The sequence below is a fragment of the Gadus chalcogrammus genome, chromosome 13 (assembly GCF_026213295.1).
Source record: "Gadus chalcogrammus isolate NIFS_2021 chromosome 13, NIFS_Gcha_1.0, whole genome shotgun sequence".
In the NCBI taxonomy this organism is placed as follows: Eukaryota; Metazoa; Chordata; class Actinopteri; order Gadiformes; family Gadidae; genus Gadus; species Gadus chalcogrammus.
The window spans coordinates 15,740,968-15,760,719 of NC_079424.1; the positions used below are offsets into that span (position 1 = coordinate 15,740,968).

A 19,752-nucleotide genomic window follows, 5' to 3' on the forward strand; every position below is an offset into this window, starting at 1 on the left:
ACAACCAATTCCGTTTCGCTGTCGTGCAACGCGACAGTTTGTTCGCATTGAGGGGGAAAAAACGGATTGTGCGCGTGCGCGTGCGAGTGTCCGGGAGAGGGCGCGATAGAAAGATACAGACAAGATGTGGGTTGGTTATAGAGCCTAGTTTAGCATTTGCAACATGATCCAGACACGCCACGAAGAGGCAGGTCTTGGCGGTCCGAGAGTCTACATTTACATCAAGCTACTGGGGATGGACTGACTAGAGTCCCACTAATAGCGCTGGACAGAGAAGGGAAGGTGCCCGCTCCCTGGACTCCTCCTCGGGACACACACAGCGTCAGCCCCGCACCTGACAAAGCAGAGGGAAATGCAGCGATGATGGAGACTGCTGTTTCTTATTGCGGTCTGCGTCACATCAGTTGCCAAACCAGATGATACGGCCGACGTAGTGGACGGACCAAAGTCAACACTGTATTCGTTGCTATACCTATACGGGATACATGAGGCTATACTACTCAGAGATGATCGAGAAGGGAGCGGAATGCTTACTTCACCTTCACTTTTTCTGTCAGTGTCATTTCCCAGCACCTGCTCGCGTATAAGGAGGAACTCGCCCGGCGTCTGGATCGTGGAAGATATGCATGGATAACTGGATAAAGGCTAGGCACTTGGTTTTGAGAGAAAATATTTTTTATTTCACACACAGCGGAGACTTGGTCAGCGTTTGTTGACCAACATGAACTCATTGTATTACAGCGATGCTTCGCCTGCTGCTATGCTCGCTACGGGACAGGCTGGCAGCAGGACCGCTGGCTCGGGCGCGGCGACCAGCGCGCTGCGAAACGACCTGGGCTCCAATATCCACGTGCTAAAAACCCTTAATCTGCGTTTTCGGTGCTTCCTAGCGAAAGTCCACGAATTAGAAAGACGAAACAAACTATTGGAAACACAGCTGCAGCAAGCCCTGGACCGGCCACGGTTCAGCATTTACACGCGTGATGTCGCCGTCCAAACGGACTCCTCCACAGAATCTCGACTGCCCGGTACCATTTGGAGTTTCACGCATGTGAGAAGACAGGGCGGACGTTATGAGACCCTTCACTCACCCGGGGTGACATGGACCCATCCAGACGGAGTTGGGGTGCAAATAGACACCATCACCCCAGAATTAAGAGCTATATACAATGTTCTGGCAAAAGTGAAACGGGAGAGAGATGAGTATAAGAGAAGGTGAGTGATCTTTTATTTTATTTTTTTTAAACATTACTCATCCACAATTAATACACCGTGATATATAACTGTCAACTGCATAAAGCAATGCTCAATTAACATGGGTGTATCCCTGGCTTACCCAGACCTAGATGGTGGGATACATCTCGCCATGTCGACATTCTTATTCCTACTTCAAGATATGGTGTTGATAGTGGATCACTTTGATTGATGGAATTTTATTCCTGTCACTGCCATTCTATCCCCTTTTTTTTTAGCATGTGCTTAGGTTTGCTTATATTTCGTTGGATTGTCCAATACAATATTTCTAACAATCACTTCATTTCAAATGGGAATTGAGACAGAAGTGTCTTTCATGACTTTAACATTACAGTTTCAAACTTTTTTGGTTATTGACTCTACTTCATATGTGAAAGTTATTCATCGAACTCAGAAATGTATATGCCCGTTTCTTGCCAACCGTTGCTCTATAAGGGCTATTTGCGTTTAGTCAGTGTTAATTAATTTAGGTGAGGCTTTTGTCCAAAGCAACGGACATCAATACACAGAGACATTGAGTCATTGTCGTGCAGGGAAGGGTAAGGCATCAAGGATGCCCCCACACTGGTGATCCGACCCATAAACATTCAACCTGGCTATAGCTCCACCAGCACCCTAAACACTGGACCATCCTCATGTAATGTTCACTTTACATACTTTCAAGTCATCTTACTCAGAAACCCTTTGTTATAATTCAGCCTGGTTTAAAGGAATTGCTCCAGGCTTGGCCGGCAGACCTGACGTCAATGCCGGGCCGACTTCTGGTGTGGTTGTGTTGGGACCAGGCCAAGCAGCCGTTACTGCTACTGCTTCCTCATGAGCTAAACAGAGAGGCATCCCGCCTGGCCATGACCGAGCTCTCACTTCTATGTATGCTGCCTGACTCAGACTCTCCCCCCCCCCCCCCCCCCCCCACACACACACACACACACAGGATGCATGTGAACTGTGCTGCTTTCCCACTGCAGACAAATTTCCGGGCAAGTCATCCATTCACAATAGCTAGATATCCTCGAATTTATTACATTCTTATATTGTGACGAATGGAGAACAATGTCTGCTGGAACCAAGGCAAAGCAAGCTCAACCCTTGGGGCTAATGTGCTTTACACAGCCCTGTGTTGCTAATCTTTCATTGGAGAAAAATAAATTCCTAGTTAATAAATTCCTGGTTAATACATCCTTTCGGAAAACAGTAGATATTCAATCTCACAACAATTAGGTCATTTTTTTTAAGCGTGTAAACGATCATGTCAAGAGAGTTCAACTCTTATCTGTCCCGAATTCGACAGTTGATAGTTGAAGTTTTTGGTTACATGTCTTTGGTTATATGTTTGAATACTGATGATAATACCTGGAGTGAAGGCAAGTACAAATTGTCTTGGGCCCTAGCTATTGGGCTACTGGCAAAACGTTTCCCTCATGGATTCTGGGCTGGAGGGAACCGGACGACTGAACCTACTCATTTCTATAAGGGTTACTAGTAGTCATGGTAACCAATCTATTCATTGTCTCCTCCCCCTTCCTATGGATTTGGTAAATAATGACATCACTTTAGCCAGACTAACAACCCCCCCCCCCTTTTATTCCTCTACTCCCATCTCGCCTTTTCCTCTGATTGCTCAAAAGAACGTGTTTCAGCTTGTCTTCACTGCCAGGATCTTTAACTCTCACTCTGCTCCGCCAGTCTTTGTCTCAGGCCATTCATTCATAATCTTGAGTTCCACCCTTCTCCATTCCCCCCCCCCCCTCCAACCCACACAGTAAAACACATGCACGCACACAAACGCACACACACACACACACACACACACACACACACACACACACACACACACACACACACACACACACACACACACACACACATACACACACACACATACAAACTGCGTATGTGTGTGTGTCTGTCACACAAACTGCTTTGTAAGGGATCCTGTGTTGCGACTGAGACCCACCCAGTGATGATCTATTAAAGCCCTAGGTGTTTGGACGCACACCAGGAGATGTATGGACCTGTCTCATTGTTATTCAGACACAAGCCTCCCTATAGATCATGTTTAGCATTGTTTACATTTTATTTACTTTCCGATATGAACTGTTTTCTGAAGTGAGTGGCCAACTAGTTTAGTTTTGATTTTTGTTAAATAATAGTCACTTCTTTAAGGATATTAAAGGTAAATAGATATTAAACATAAATAGATAAACATAAATTAGTTTTAATTATTGAGTCAAAAACAAGTTATTCTGAAAATACCAAAAAAATAAAGTGACCAAGAAAGACCATTATGCACCATGGACTTTTAATAAACTTTTTCCAGGTTAATAAGCCTGAAATATCAGAATTATTAAACACACCTTTGGATTATGGAACAGTATTGTTTGAAAATCACAATTCTGGGCATCAATGCAAAACCTCAACACCTAAAGGACAAATCCGGTGTAAAATGGAACTGGGATATGTTTAGTTCTTGTTCGACTTTTTGGTTTCATTAAATGTATAAATTCCTGTCTAAAGTTTTCAATGACCCAGCTAATGTAACAAACACACACACACACACACACACACACACACACACACACACACACACACACACACACACACACACACACACACACACACACACACACACACACACACACACACACACACACACACACACACAACCACACACCCCTAAACATTTAAATATAAATATGTATGGGCGTTCAGTTGTTTAGGCGTACTGCTGCCATTGTTTAGACGAAGAGGTAACACTTCAGCATTATGGAAAAATGGATGTGGTGAGAGTCAGCATTGTGCACTGCTATGTGTGTGTGGGTCTGTATATGTGTGTGTGTGTGTGTGTGTGTGTGGTGTGTGTGGTGTGTGTGTGTGTGTGTGTGTGTGTGTGTGTGTGTGTGTGTGTGTGTGTGTGTGTGTGTGTGTGTGTGTGTGAGTGTGTGTGAAGCATCTCTTGAAGACGAGTGAGTTCAGTCAGTCAGTGGATTGCTCCACGACCATCATATTTATAATTGGATGGAAGATATCTTAATAACGGCTGTTATTGACAGGCCTATTGGGAAGCCTTTGACTCATTTCCTTCATAAGTAGTTGATAATGAAAAGATTGTGACATTCTTATTTGGTATTTGTCCAACTGTGAGACTGATAGTAGATTTAGCTATTTACATGAGCCGGCACTCAGGAAAGAGCACCCGTTTAAGGTAAAGAAGAAATGCTTTTCATAAGTAGATAAGGAATTGCTTCATTTTCATATGATACCCTTATTTGGTAATTAAGCAACTGTAACACTAATGGTGGATTTGTTTTGTTATTTACATACATTCATTTGGTCCTACCCTATGCAAAGAACCGTTTAAGGTCAAGAATATATGCAAAGAAGAACCATCTTAGGCTCAGTACTTTATGATATTATAGATTTTGATATAGTTTCTATGCAAATGCATCGAGTGACCAAGCTGTACTGTGTACACCTTTTCCTGGCACACACACTGCATTGCCTGCTGTTGCAGTGGTGTAAACGCGAGAGCTGCACCCGAGGACTCCATCCATCCACTGTAATCAGAGACTCCTATTAGAAGGAGGGCCAGAGAGACACTGCCCTGGCTTGGGTTCCTCTGCACTGTGATAGTCTATAGTTCACCAGGGACCAGGGGGGGTCAGCCACTGTCCCGCCTGATGGCCGTGCGGCTGAGAGAGAGAGATTTGAACATGAACAGATCCATGGCCTCCTGGGCACGTTCCTTCCTGTATGAATTATTCAAGCGCAGCTGAATTTAGCTGCATTCAGATCAGCGTGTGGATCAATGCAGTGAGAATTCTGAACAGACGTGTCCTGGCTTTGATCTCCCTTCTTGTTCTCTCCCTTTCAGAAGATAAAACGCTAGAAGCGGTGCCGTGATGCCTTTCAGCCTTTCTCCTAAGTCCCTTTAGCATTTATATTGCCTAGCTCCAAAAGTATCTTTTGTGTGTGTTGTTTTTTCAAACAAATAAAACCCTTTATATTCCATTACATTTCTCTTCATCTTCAATGGCCAACCGGCCCTGTGCTGCCTAATCCAGCCTTTCTATGCAGGAGAGGGATTTCCACTAAGCCGTCACCTAGCTAGAACCTTAGCCTCCAGCCACACACCTAACCAGGGCTGTGGGTTGGCAGGGTGCCCCTGCCCTGAGCCGGAGCTCCTGGGAGGCCTGCTCCTGCTGCTGCGAGTGAACCCGCTTCCCCTCCATTGAATCCTCTGTGCTTCTGAGCAGAGGCTCTCACATGGTGTGCAGTGGTACACTGCTGTAACGGTGACACAGCACTGGGTGTGCAACGCAATTCTGCACTGAGCCATTTTATAGTCGTGCCTAAAGCTTCAATCTTAATCTTGAACTTAAAAAGTAGAGAACTATAACCGGTTTCATTTTCTGTATTTTATTTTATTTATTATACATTGATTTTATTATCTGTGAAGTAAAGAATAACATTTTAAAATAATGACACACACATATAATATGCGATGCGTGTGTCTTATTTGCTGATAGATGGGAGGCTTGGGATTACCAATGAGTCAGCTCCTTGATTGCAGGTCACTTGAAGAAGGTGTTCATACATCAGGATCAGTACAAACCCAATTACCCTAGTTTCAAACAGTGAGGAACCTGATTTCTTGAAAACGTTGTTAAAACACAGAAAATCAATGATGAGGGCAACGCCGGAGCCTTGCTAGCCATGGTGGAAGACGGAGAGATGGAGCGTCAGGCCTCTTTTACATATCGATTCGCCTGGCGGTAGACTAAAGGCGAGCCCATGAAGAATAATGTGCTCTCTCGTCAGTTTTTTTCTTTTTATGCTGATATTCTTCTCGCTGATTGCACCATATTTCTGGAGCTGTACAGTATGGGGTTAGGTTATTCATGGACATCAATACAGCAGTGGCCGCAGGCCATTTATTTAAAACTGTAGGAGGGCACCTGTTTTGGTCATGGTTCTTTAAGCACTGCGAAGGTGGGAGAGGTGAAGCCGTGAATGCTGAGAGGTGGATGGGCTTCCTTGGGGCAAAGCCTCGATCCAGATGTGCTTTGAATCCTCACAGAAAGGCTGCAGATTGTTGTGTTAAGTCCAATTCACTGACAATCAGAGCTTATCCTTTTTTATACCTAATGGTTTACCAAGGAATAGCAGAGTATGTGCCTGGACGTGTACCGAATGATTACACCATTGCGGTGGTCTCCAAAGACAGGCCAATATGCCGTGGCATTGCTTTCAGATTAGTTTAAGTGCTGTAATGTAAAAGCCTTTTGGCAACCGAGAGGGATACTTTTGGAATGAGAATATCCATCATATATTGACTGTGTTCTCTGCTGTCACACTTAAATACACCTGCATTGCCCTAATGACAGAAATGCGCATGCACTAAAACATACACACACACACGCCCACACATTTAATAAGACATACTATTCTGTGGGCAGCACGTCTCCGTCGCTGGCCGATCGTCAAAAGACCCTGTGTGTCAGCATCTTTATAGTGTCCATGAATCCTTGTTGGGGAATAAAAAACTAATTGTGAATCTAAATGTCCTTACTTACGTGAGACGCATGGAAGTGTAGTCTCAGGCTTTATTGTAAACTTGAGAAACACCCAGTGCCTTGACCGCCACGGGCTGTGTGTGTTTTTCACATATCACAGAGTGTGACATAAGGGTGACAGGATGTCATTGTTGATACAGCCTATTGACTCCCTCGCTTCTCTTATTTCCCTTCTCGGATTGATAATATACAATTTTATGTTATCTTATTTACATAATTAGTGGATGTGCTTGTTGGCCTCCGGTATTGGTGCTTGCAGCTTTCTAAAGAACTGCTCCACGGAAACAACTTCACACTCGACACTGCGCTTCCTTGGCTACTCAGCAATAAACGGACAGACATACAGACAGACAGATGGACAGACATAAATACAGAGTACGCATTGTAGTTAGAATTGTATTACTTACTATTTACTTATCATCATAGATTTCTTAATTTAGGAGTATATTTTCATTTTGAAGTAGCTGCATACATATATTTGTATAAATATATACATGTCTATGCATGCAGTGAGATGAATTGCTAAATTTGATCTCAAGAATAACTGTACCAGGTAGGATTGTGCTGTTTTTTAAAGGTGAACCATCCCACTCACTATTTTCTAATATAAGAGAGCACTGTCAATCAAATCCGTTATTGCACAGTTTGCTGAAGAGTTTGACCACTGGTCCGGATTTTGCGTTCTTCATTCGTGCGATTTGAAAAAATAACATAAATTACCCAACATCTCCTTTAATAGGTTTTGACGTTGCATACTGTGATTATTCCATGACAGGCGTATGAAACAGTATTCTCTTCAATTAAAAAAAGATTGCGTGACGGTTCCTGTTGAAGCCGATAAAAGCTAATAGTTATGTAAGTAAAACCGTCGCAAACCGAATGCCAACAGTTCAAAGGATCCCACAGGTGTGTTTATTAGGATGACAATAGACAGGCACAAAAGATATCCATCAAGAGACGGTGCCCAACAGATAAATTATACCTCTCCCATCCTTTCTCCGTCCACACCCCGCCCTCGAGTGGAACATTCTGAGTAATGATAACACACCCACCGCACCCAAACATGGCCCGGACATGCAGCGTAAATGTTTTGTAATGTTCGGGAAAGCCCTTCCTAAATCCCTGTCATTTGTCAAATGAGACAATTTGAAGACCCACCATTAACTCAGCACATATTGTACGCAGGCTCCTGTGTTGACCTTTCATAGCAAGATAATAGTTTTCTCTGTTTCGTTTTTTTGTTCAGTCCCGTCTTGTTTCAAAACTGTGTAGTTATCAAAAAAACAGGTTGTTATCGTGTCCCCAAAACATGGAGTTCAGGAAAGGAAGTGGCCTCACTTCGTTTCCTGAATCATATGGGATCATATTGTATACACCATAGCAGCGGACCACTCTTTAAAGCATAGGCTGGATCGGTTTTCAGGCTCTGGAAAGCAGATGCACACCTTAGGGGAAACAGATTTTCTGTCAAACAGGCCTTTCCCTTACCCTCTGCTGCATCAACAATCTGCCAGGTTTAGGTTTACCATCCTCCATTTTAGAGGCATTACTATTTCACAGCAATAACAACTGATCAAAACTAGGATTAAGGTGTGAGGGAACTGGCATTAGAATAACCTTTTTAAGCTTAATGGCATTTCCTCTTGGCATAAATAATACATCGTTAAAAAAAGTCAAGGGAACAAATCGTTAAGTTGAAGACATGATCGCTGTGCTATCCTGTGCCAACTTTGGCATGTCTCTGCATGTCTAGTTGTTTAACAAGAACTTCAATGGCAAATTAGGTGTTCTTATGGGATTATTGCCATAGAATGCACCTAGTAGACAGTAAACACAGACAGCAACCGCAAGGAATGATATGGAAACAAGTTTCTGTATCAGGTTATAGGGTTCAGAGACCTGCAAAACAAATCGCTGTCCCCCACAGGGTAAAGAGCGTACGATATAACAATGGGATTGTTTGCTACGAGCAAATTAAACAATAAGCCCAGATAAGGTTTTGTAGTGTGCAAAAAAGGTTACCACCCAATATTGTGCCACTGTGGCCCACGGTTGTCAGTGTGTTTTTAAAGTGGGGCCATGTAGGGGTTGGGATTAGAACTGTCATGATGCATATCCACGTTATTCTGTCCTCCAATATGTGTAAGAAATCTTACGAGGGGCATACACAAAACACATCTTTCAGTTCAAAGCTTTTGTCTACACAAAAACATACAGACAAGGATCAGACGTCATAGTTGAATACATAACATTTTTTAAGTTCATCCCAGTAGATAAACTTGCTTCCTTCACAGTGCAACCTTTTGAGTTTAAATCCGTTGTTGTAAATGTGGACCGATTTGCTTTGTGTTGAATAAATCCTCACAATCCCAAGACAAATACAGCTAGTTTTGAGACTTCCGTCATTGAAAATGAGTCCTCTATTTTGCCTTTTTAACACATGATTCATCAAGCTGGATCCCTTTACAAAATCTGGGAACCCTAGAGCTATTTTGTAAAAGAGACATGAATGGGCATGATGATTTCCTGCCCATCAACTAGCGACTGCAAAGACAAACACATGAATACAGAGATACACATGTATCCATGCATCTTCCAACAATTTCTTAGTGATGGTACTGAGGACCTTCATATTTTAGAAATATTGACAAAAAAACAAAATGTACCATGTCATAGCTTTCACATGGGACCTTCCAGTTGCTTGTCCTTTTCAGTGCCATTGATATGCAGGGTCATTGATATGCAGTCTCTTGATGGTCTGAAGTTCAACCTTGGCTAGCGAGGTCTATTTGAAGACTCGGGTTCACGTTTCTACTATGAAGGAGAAGCATGATTACTTGCCTTTTCACCCATTGACATGCACATTGGCCACATGCGTTGCCCTGTGTTTTAATGCTGTTTTGATTATTTTTTTGGATTTCACAATTGTAAAGGAGCTGAGAACAGTTATACGACAAATCCTGCACAATATTAAGACACATAAGACAAGATATGAAGCAACGAATCATTGAGGCTCTACTTTATCCCTCCACTGTTTTATTTCACAAGCTAGCGGCTGAGGAAAGACACTCGTTGTATTCAATCATATTAAAAGCCTATGAAATTGTGTCGAGGCAAAGAAAATGTCTCTGGTCACTTAGCAACGGCGGCGGCGGTCTTCCGTCCAGGTCAATGGAGGTCTCTGTCTCGTCTGGCAGAGCTATATTTAAGTCCAACACTGCTTGTGGAAAAGGAAGCGAATGGGGGGGGGGGGGGGGGGGAGTATGGCACCAGACGAGTGTGCATTGTACATAACTACTATTAATTCATCCTCATCCGTGTGATCAGGAAGGAAGGAACCCATGTCTACAATGTAGCACTGATAAAGATGTGTCGGTGTGTTTGAGTGCTGCTGGTGGCGACTGGCGGTTCAGTCGAGACAGACGAAGACAGAGTAAAGAAAACCTATTCGACAGTTCGACCCTTGGGTTTTGTCTATTCAGCACCACAAGCCGAGCCCCTCCCCGTAGCTAGACCCAGGGGGTCTCCCCCCTTCCCCCTGCTTGCGCTTTACGTGTCTGTCAGCCACATCCCCATACCTATTGCATCATTAGCAGTGCATCATTAGCACTCCATACATGTCTGGCAAGAACCTATGGAGGCTATAAATCACAGGGGGCGGGCCGTGTCTATGACATGGAAATCGATGTCCGGGCGAAGATTTAACCTGCTTTACGACAGTGCTATCACACACACAATAACATCACGGTCCCCCCTCCTTGAACCGCTGTATCGCCTGACACATCTGTCCAGTCGGTTGACCGCCTATCTGGGCAGGGGCCAAGGTGAAGCTACATGTGAAGGAGGTAAATCACGGCCGAGGCTCTCCCTGGTGCCTGTGTAATTGGATGGGGAGGATTTGGAATGTGGACATTCCCAAAGCGTTCCAGAGCCGGGGCTGTGTGGGTGCAACGGGCCTCTCAGATATGAGTTATCAGGGGTGGCTGCAGGAACTCCTGTTCTGTTCCATGAGCCACGGAGCAGAAAGGGTGTGTTTTCCCAGCGTGTCATCCAATGCAGTGAATCATGGGAATGAATCGCAGCTATCGAATGGCGCACCTCAAGGTGTTGATGACGGCCGTCGGTTTGAGAGACGGGAATTTCTCCAGGATATAATGTTTTTTGCAGCAGATATTTACAATGTCGCTAGAGTTGATGATTGATGCGAGCGATACATTGTTTAGCATAACGAGTGCCTGCTATACATATGAGCCAGTTGCTGAGGAATTTCCAATAGCAATAATAATTTTGATGTGTTATGCTAACACCGCCCAGCCATTTCAGGGAATTATCAGTGTGGCATGATGCAACTCAGGAGGGGTCAGGTCTGGAAGCCGGGACCATGACATCAGCCTCATTAAACGGTGTGTTCTGGGATGAACAACAGAAGCTCAATGGCTTCAAGGCCAATCGTTCCTCTAAACACATTTGGCACAACGGCAGTAGCATGGAAATTCCGATCGCTTAATTAATAATAGACGTTGGCCTAATTACTGTATGTTTTTGTGACATTTCATTAGTAGGCTTATTATAAGTCATAATTATATTGACAACCTGCCCAGATGAAAACTGTCCAACCAATATAGCATGAAAACAAAAGTATAAACGGTACAACATGCTGATGTAATGAGTCCTCAGGCAGCAATTATGATTCCGAAGAGGCGTTTAGAGACCTCGTGTGTGCAAACGAAAATCCCGTAGACATACAGCGCAGGGAGTGGTTGTTGGCATAGGCTGCTGGAATGCTATTGTCCTTCAGGACATGAGTTTATGGGAAAATGGGTTCTCCGGCTACCTTGCTGTCCCGCTGCAGGCTCATCGCACGCTGTTGGTGCTACAATTCTTGGAACTGCCATATTGTACAGATAATAGTAAATGTATTCCAGATGTAAAGATTCTAGGTGTACTCCCATTTTCGGATCTGACCTTGATGATTTATTGTTTTGCATCTTATCCTTGTGATTTATTTTTTATTAAATAAGTGAAACAATCCTTTATGAACACCCGATGACAATGAACAGGGCTAGGGAGCGTGCCACCGCTGCCCACAGACAGATGTCTGAGGGAGGACACAGACAGTCTCAAAGCCTCCTGTTGTCCTTGTCCTTGTAAGGGGACTCTGGCCAAAGGTACAGGGACACTTTCTGAGTTTGTGTGTGTGTGTGTGTGCGTGTGTGTGTGTGTCTGTGTCTGTGTGTGTCTGTGGTTGTAGGAGGGGATGGGGTGGAGGGGGGGGGGGGGGGGGGGGTAGGGCAGAGGCGAGATGAGAATACATCTGCTCCCCTATCGTGTCATCCACCCTTGGGTTAGTCACATAGACTGTCTACGTCCGTGACGCTTCACGTGGTGCTGTGATCTGCCCATATGAATACACACTACAGTGTGTGTTGGCTTCTGCAGCCAACATACAAGAGCAAATACAGCCTCCTTCCAAAAACCACCTTGTTGACACTATACATGAATACACGTATCCCATATTCCACATGTACGGACATATTCTTTACAAATCCAAGAGGTCTGCCCTATAGGGCAACCCAGACGCTATTCATAGAGCTATTCTCAGATCATCCCTCACCTGTTTGGAGATAGAATTGTGACCAATCAGGGAAACAATAAGTCACATCTGATTACCCCCCTGTTCTGCCTCACCAACCCCCCCTGACGAGCTCTTTTTATAGGCTGCTGTGGGGCTGGTCGCGGGTGAGCGTGATGCAGCTGCTCACTTTGATGACCTCACAACCAGGCGCCAGCCGTCTAGAGCGGGAAGCTCGAGGGCCCAGGGTGGACCTGGCAGGAACCGGCCGAGGCAGCAGTTTGTTAGTTTGGAACGGCTTCACTCACAGTGGGAGAAAGGCCGGCCGGGGCCCTGCCAAGGGGGATACTCGGCGTTGATTAGAGAGCCACACATTCATCCTGCCCCCTTGAATAACGGGGGGGACAGGCCTCTGTTAGGGGAGTAAGGGGCTCCCCTGGTGACGCACAGGGGATCTGCTGTCGCTGGAGCAGTCTTCCAACACCGTTTGTATCTCCATGGTAAGCAGTGTGGTGAGAAGGAGTAAACATATTGTTCACCCCCCCCCCCCCCGCCGCCACTGCCACAGAGTACTCAGGTCTCAGGGGCGGTCACATAATGTCACCGAGCACTTATTTATCGACAGTGACGCATGTATGCACATCGCTAAAGGAAGTTATGGGCCACTGCACACACACACCCACAGGCATCAATCACAAGTACATACGGACACAAACACTGATTTTTCTTCTTTCTGATTCTCTGAAACAAGAAGACAGGCCACAGCTCCCCGCCTCCCCTCCCCTAGTGGTTCTGTGCCATGAACATGCTTTCATTGGTCACGTGGGTGGCTCCTACCTCATCAGGTTACCGCTTGGTAATGAATGAGTTCCCTTCTCCATTGTGAGCCTTTATTTAGAAATCCTCGATGTGTCACAGGTGTTCCTTGGAAACCGAAGGGTTATACGACCTTGTTGTTATATTCAATAACCTTGTTAGGCTTTTGGCTGTTATTTTTGGGACACTTTGTTTTCCTTTCCAACACAATGGTCAATATCTAGTGGTTGTTTGGTACTACTTATTAGTTATTTTTAAGTGTTATATATGTTTGGTTTATGTATATTTTCGATGGGGTTTGAATTGTATCCGGGGTTAGGCTTTGGAATCGAGATCCTTGACCATAAAAGGACTTGCGGTATCTGTCTACTCAATAAAAAAAAACATAAAACTATGCAGACGGGTTGGTGTGAGCTGTCCAAGAGGGAAGAAAAAATGTGTTGCTAATCACAAGCATATGACCGAAGCCGTGGGGTCAGGCAACCCATTCCACATTCTTGTTTAGTAACTACTGTAAGCATGTGTATGTTATGTTTCACAGAATGCCTGTCTGACATTAAACAGGCCGGGTTGACGGGGGCATTAGGTGCTGGAAAAACAAAGGATTGGACTTGTTGGGTGGCTAAAAAAATGTAGTTTTCCCTGTCAGAAATTTATATTGCACAGAAATGTTTATTGGACCGAGCAAAGTTGGTATGCATTAATTATGCAAATGGAAGCTTGTATCATTACGACACATATACGGTCTTCCTCAGCCCCCGGAAACCCACGAAAAAAAAGACAAGATAAGGAGAAAGGAGAAAGTTTGGAGCAAAACAACGAGATAAAGGATATGAGGGAATTCCATGACTACAGTCCGAACCACACCCTATTGCTGACATTTTAATCCTATGATGTCTCACATCATAGAAAGTATAGGCTATCGGTTTACATGGCCCAGAGCCCCATCTATAGGCCTACATCTATTCTTGTCCCATAAGGGAGGCTGGATTGCCATTGAGAATAGTAAAGACAGTGACACAAAGGGGGAGGCTAGACAAACGGAAATATAGGGTGGGACTGGGGCGTGTGTGTGTGTGTGTGCGAGCCAACAATGTCAAGGATGACGTGTAACCAAAGCCGGGGGAGAAGCGTTCCTCCATGACCGTGTCTGGTTGTAACCCACCCCAGGGAAAGGCCTTCTGCTGCTGCTCCTCTCTGAGCACACCTGTGCTCTGTGTTGCAGGTGGGAGGAGGAGCTGGCCAAACGGGAGCAGCTGGACGCCACCGTGGACTCCATGCAGCAGGTACATACAGACCCAAGCATCTGGACCTGTGTCTCCTGTGATCCCCTGTATGGGTCTGCTGATCACGAGTATGTATGGGACAGTGTGAGGGATGTCTTTACACACAAGATTATACACACAGCAGCAACCGCTGCAGAGATAATAGTCGACTAGACTATAATTAAAACCACAAACATAACGTATGTCCCTCTCTCACCCTCTTTATAAATAACACACTCTATTAAGGATTAAGACTTTTTACAGATGCTTTTATCGAAAGCAATTTACAGGGAATTTAGAGTATATCTTTACTAGATATGCCGTCTGTACAACTTTAGCGTATGGTACATGGTGTACACTGTAATCTGTAATTAACATTAATCGCTGTTTTCCTGCTCATTCACTCTGTGCAAACTGTACTATTCAGTGCCCTGTTGACCGTGCATAGTGTCTGCAGATCTGCACTAGGAGACATTGTGGCCACAGAGATGTGGGTCAGATTAGACAAAACAGGATTACAGAGCCATTAACAGAGAGGCCTGTTGCCATAGATAGACACAGGAGCTAAGTGTGTGCGGTCAGTGGCAAACAGAGAAAGGGGATTGTAAAGGCCAACTAGTTTCACAGGCGTCAGGCATAGACTCACGGTCGGCTCTGACGCCCCAACACCACATAAAGGAGACGCAAGGGCTAGCGACAGTAGCAGCCGGTCAAGACCGAATCCAAACGTCCTCTAACACCACACCATCCATCCACCACCCCTCCCCCACACCGCCCACCGCTGGCTTACGTACTGATCGATCAGCGCGGCATCTGTGTTTGTCTTCAGGTTCTGGGTCAGCAGAAACACTCTGGAAAGAACCACCGTCCCCTTGGGGGGGGGGGGGGTATAAAGGCCGGGGGCTAGCCTTTTAGAGCACATTGGCAGCACATTGGGTATTTTGAGTAGAAGCAGAAGGCTTTAGCCAGTTATTTTTACAGAAAACCATGGCAATGTAATTTAGAATGAAATAACTTTATATGCTGGCGTTCGCCTTGTGTTCCTTCCATCTTTTCCAACACAAGCAAGTTTAGCTTATTAGGCACTGATAGTGATTGTGTGTGTGTGTGTGTGTGTGTGTGTGTGTGTGTGTGTGTGTGTGTGTGTGTGTGTGTGTGTGTGTGTGTGTTTTGGGTGTGAGAGGGGGTTCGAGAACCCTATAACCATTCAGGTGGGAAAATAATCAGATGGGAGTAGGAAGATTAATGAAATATTTCAGGATAATTTAATACCTTCATACAAGGCTTTCATAGCCATCTGGGGAAGTGAACCCCTAAGGGCTCTAAAGGTTCAGCCAATTAGAGATGCATTACTACCCTAATTAGTTATGTGTTAGTATTATAATGATTTCATGAGCCAATGTACAATGCACTTTCACCTAAACCACGTCAACCGCTGTGTTTACCTCAATCTGTGGCTGGCCACGAAACCTCAATGTTAATATCTTACATCCCCTTCCGCTGCAAACCTCCTTTCAGAGGGCCCAGGATTCAACAGAGGTCCATGATCAGTTGAACGAGAAGGTGGAGAGACTCAAATCCGAGCTTGTGGTCTTCAAGAGTCTGATGAGCGATGTAAGTCTACACACACACCCATTCCCGACCTCACAGGGGGCAGTCCGATATAAACACTTTCCTCATATAGGAAAGCGCTTTTTCCAACAAAATCTCCCCACAAAAATGCACCCGCAACCACGGCACGCAGCCGTGGTTGCGCCGTCACGCTAATGCTTAAAATACACACGAGTACATTCTACAGATTGTTATTTGTAGAAGTGAAAGAGTTGTCATTAAGCCGGGGACTGGCCCAAAAACAAAATAGACTCCCACATTTGAGTTAGTTTTGGATCTCAGCGGGGGGGAACCTTCTCATGCCCCAAATTGCAGGGAAGATCCAAGGCAAACATTCATTGAATAGCTGGCTGCGAGCAGCACCATAAATAAGAAGTAGTCGAAGAGGGCTTCCTGGTCTACACAGGGTTGCATTGATTCTAGGCGGCAGTTCTGCTCCGGGATATACAGCCATAGAGTGATAGATATATGGGAGACTGATACGGTCCTGGTTGGGGCAGAACAGACACATAAAACCTTGGGTTGAAGGGGTCGTTGTTCACCCTGCATGTCTTCTTGTTTGCATCTGTACAATGTATATTTTATACATCTCTTTTCTCTGTAACCCACAATATTGGTTTCTGAATAAAGAATAAGGTAAGTTAAATGTATGTGCGTGAGGGTTGCTGTTTTTTTTAACAACAGGTCCTAGTTAGTCTACTGCATCCTGTGTTTGGAGTGTATTGATGGTGTCTTATGATCTATTGAAGTATCAGAACATATAACCACATCTCCCATTCCCAATCATACTATCTTTGTATAAATGTGTTGATGGACTGCTTTCCAAAGTCAAATAATTTAAAGCATGGTGTGCAGCTGGAAAGAAGATTTGGGTTGGCTTTCAATTTGCCTTCCAATGAAAAGATGGTGAGAAGTCAAAAAGTGTGTGGTCTAAAACCAGGATAGTATGCTTTTAGACATTGTTTCATTGTATTAACATTCAAGTGAGTTGAATGAGCTGGTCTTACAGATCTTTAGGAAGTTTGTTGTTGGTGAACGACTCACCGCAGCATTTGATTTAGATTGTGGTAATCTTTTTCTTTAATCATTGCAGCAAATGTCCGACCTGGACTCCAAGATCCAGGAGAAAGCCATGCATGTGGACATGGACATCTGCCGACGCATCGACATCACGGCCAAACTGTGTGACGTGGCTCAGCAGCGCAACTCGGAGGACATGTCCAAGATGTTCAGCGTCAGCCCAGCCAGGTCCCTCCCAGAGAGAGTGAGTGTTTACAGTAGCAAGCTTACTATGTACTGAGCTAATCGTTTGTTGACCTCAACCGTCAATCGATTCAAGATTTCTTTTTTGTAACAGCCCAAACAGGTTTAAGAGAGTGACATTTTTTGGTTTAAGATAATTAAAACAATCCAAATAGAATACAGTAATAATAAAAGGTATATGAATAATGCAGTGTGTGTGAAATGGAAATACTCATTGTACACGTACACATACATGTTTGTGTTTGTGTATGCGTGGACTTACAAGTCAGTCTCTTAACGCCTCCCTCAACTAGAGGACATTTAGGTTAGGTTAGGACTAGAGGTTTCGTTGCTTAAACTAGTTGGACACAATAAAAAGTAAAAAGAAAAACCTGCCTTGCAGAATCAATGAAAAGTCTTTGGAGCCTTCACATTGGGGTGGTGACGAAGAAGTGGTGTTTGCTCTGAAAGACTGTTGTGCCCAGACAAAAATCTTCTCCTGGGTTAAAAATAATTAAACAAAGTAAAACCTTTATTGCACCCATCTTGTGGACTTGGCACACATCCGAAGAAACAGAATCAAATAATATAACGTCGCTCGGGAAATAACTTGAATAAGTTAAATGTTGAAAAAGCTCCCCCTCGTTTCCACGTGATTCGATTTATCTCCAGTGTGTTTCACTACGTAGGAGAATGGGGGGAGAGCAAAGTTTCCGGTAAGGTGTCATTTTCTGTAATATGTAAAGGACTGTGATATGTCTATTATCAGCTGTTCAGCCAGGAAAAAAATGATTTGGTAGGCGGTGAGATCTTAGATTGTCCGGAATCAAGAGACTACTATATGCACAGCTACAGCTGAATTTATGTATGTATGTTAGTGTGTGTATACGTTTTTGTGTGTACGGCGTGTGTGTACATGTGTCTCTGTGTGTCTGTATCTGTGTGTGTGTGTGTGTGTGTGTGTGTGTGTGTGTGTGTGTGTGTGTGTGTGTGTGTGTGTGTGTGTGTGTGTGTGTGTGTGTGTGTGTGTGTGTGTGTGTGTGTGTTTGCGTGTGCGTGTGTGTGACCTGCAGACAGGCAGCAGGCCATTAGTGTCCATTGTTTATGAGCCTGGCTGAAAGAGCTGTGCCAGAGCCTGCAGGTCGGTGGCCCTCCACTTGCCAGACAGCAGCAGCTGAGAAAGGCCCTGATAGGGGTGGCTCGGGTCTCTGGTTATCCTGCGGGCTTACCTGGCACACTGTTCATTGTCTAAATATTCTGTCCGTTGTATAGATAATGTTGTAATTGTTGTATTCTATGAAGTCATGAACAATGATCACATTAACATCACTCATATTGCGTGTCAAGATATTATTTTGTTAGGTTTCTTAAAGGTACACTATGTAACATCTTTTTGTGTTTAAAATGGGTACTGCAGTCCCTTTTCACAATATTGGAGAGTTGTCTCCGCCCGCCCCCTCCTCCCCAGACTCGAAGCACACACCGGTTGCCAGGTTGAGGATACTGAACGAACACGAGCGCAAGACGAGCCGAGCGCAACATTATATTTGGAGACAAGCGTAATTATTATATTTTTACAATGACGACGAGTCCTAAACTGTAAGTTGATAAGCTAATATATACGTTTGCAATTTATTTATTGTTTGCAAATTATAAACCAGCTCATGTGGCATCCATCTTGAAATCCTTCGGGGCTATAAGCTATCTCCTAGTCTCAAATGAAACTTCAAGATTGATTAATGAATCGTGAGATATTTACGGTCAGGTAGAATCCGGTTTGTTTAATTTCCTCCATGGCTAAAGCATTCTTTGTTTGTGTGACAATTTTTTTTAAATCAGGCAACTCAGAGAATAGAGAATCATGACACACAGGCCCAAACAAAAACAAACAGTCGGACAGAAATGACAAAGGAGAACATACTGGCTGTAGCATTGTTGTCAGAAAAGCCAGTATTTTTACTTATGCTCTCCTTAATCTTGGATGAAATATCCTGGTCATTTTATGATTTAGTACAGTACAGCTGTAACATATAACTCCTTTAAAAGTGTGCTGTAGATTAACTGTTGTAAAGAAAGCATAAAAGAGCGGTACAGAGTAAGGTATATAAAGATGGTAAGGTACATTTTCTGATTGGTCAGAAATTGGCCGGGAGTGGTCTAAAATGTAAAATGGCTCATAAACGGGCAGGGGCAAATATCACTCAAATAATACCTCTTAAATCATATATACAGCACCTTTAATCTCACATATTAATCAAAAATATTTCTTCATTTAATTATGTAAATATGTATTATCAACTGCTATGTCCCATTTGGGATAAGTAAAGTACATCGTATTTAATGAGCCCTATGAATGTTAACATGCCTTTGTTTTATGAAATGAAAGCTCTTCATAGTAGTACTTATTTACCAAAAC

General features: G+C 44.0%; 1 protein-coding gene across 2 annotated transcripts in view; it reads left to right on the forward strand.

Annotated features, from left to right (window-relative positions):
• iffo2b (intermediate filament family orphan 2b) overlaps nt 1-19,752 on the forward strand; it is a 25,830-nt gene continuing 6,078 nt past the window's right edge. Inside the window, exons 1-4 of one of the 2 annotated variants that reach the window (XM_056605606.1) lie at nt 1-1,215; nt 14,444-14,504; nt 16,002-16,097; nt 17,188-17,358. In XM_056605606.1, the coding sequence (XP_056461581.1) occupies nt 722-1,215; nt 14,444-14,504; nt 16,002-16,097; nt 17,188-17,358 (822 nt within the window). In that variant the 5' untranslated portion in view covers nt 1-721. The remainder of the gene's footprint in view (nt 1,216-14,443; nt 14,505-16,001; nt 16,098-17,187; nt 17,359-19,752) is intronic. The other variant, XM_056605607.1, reaches the window with a different exon arrangement.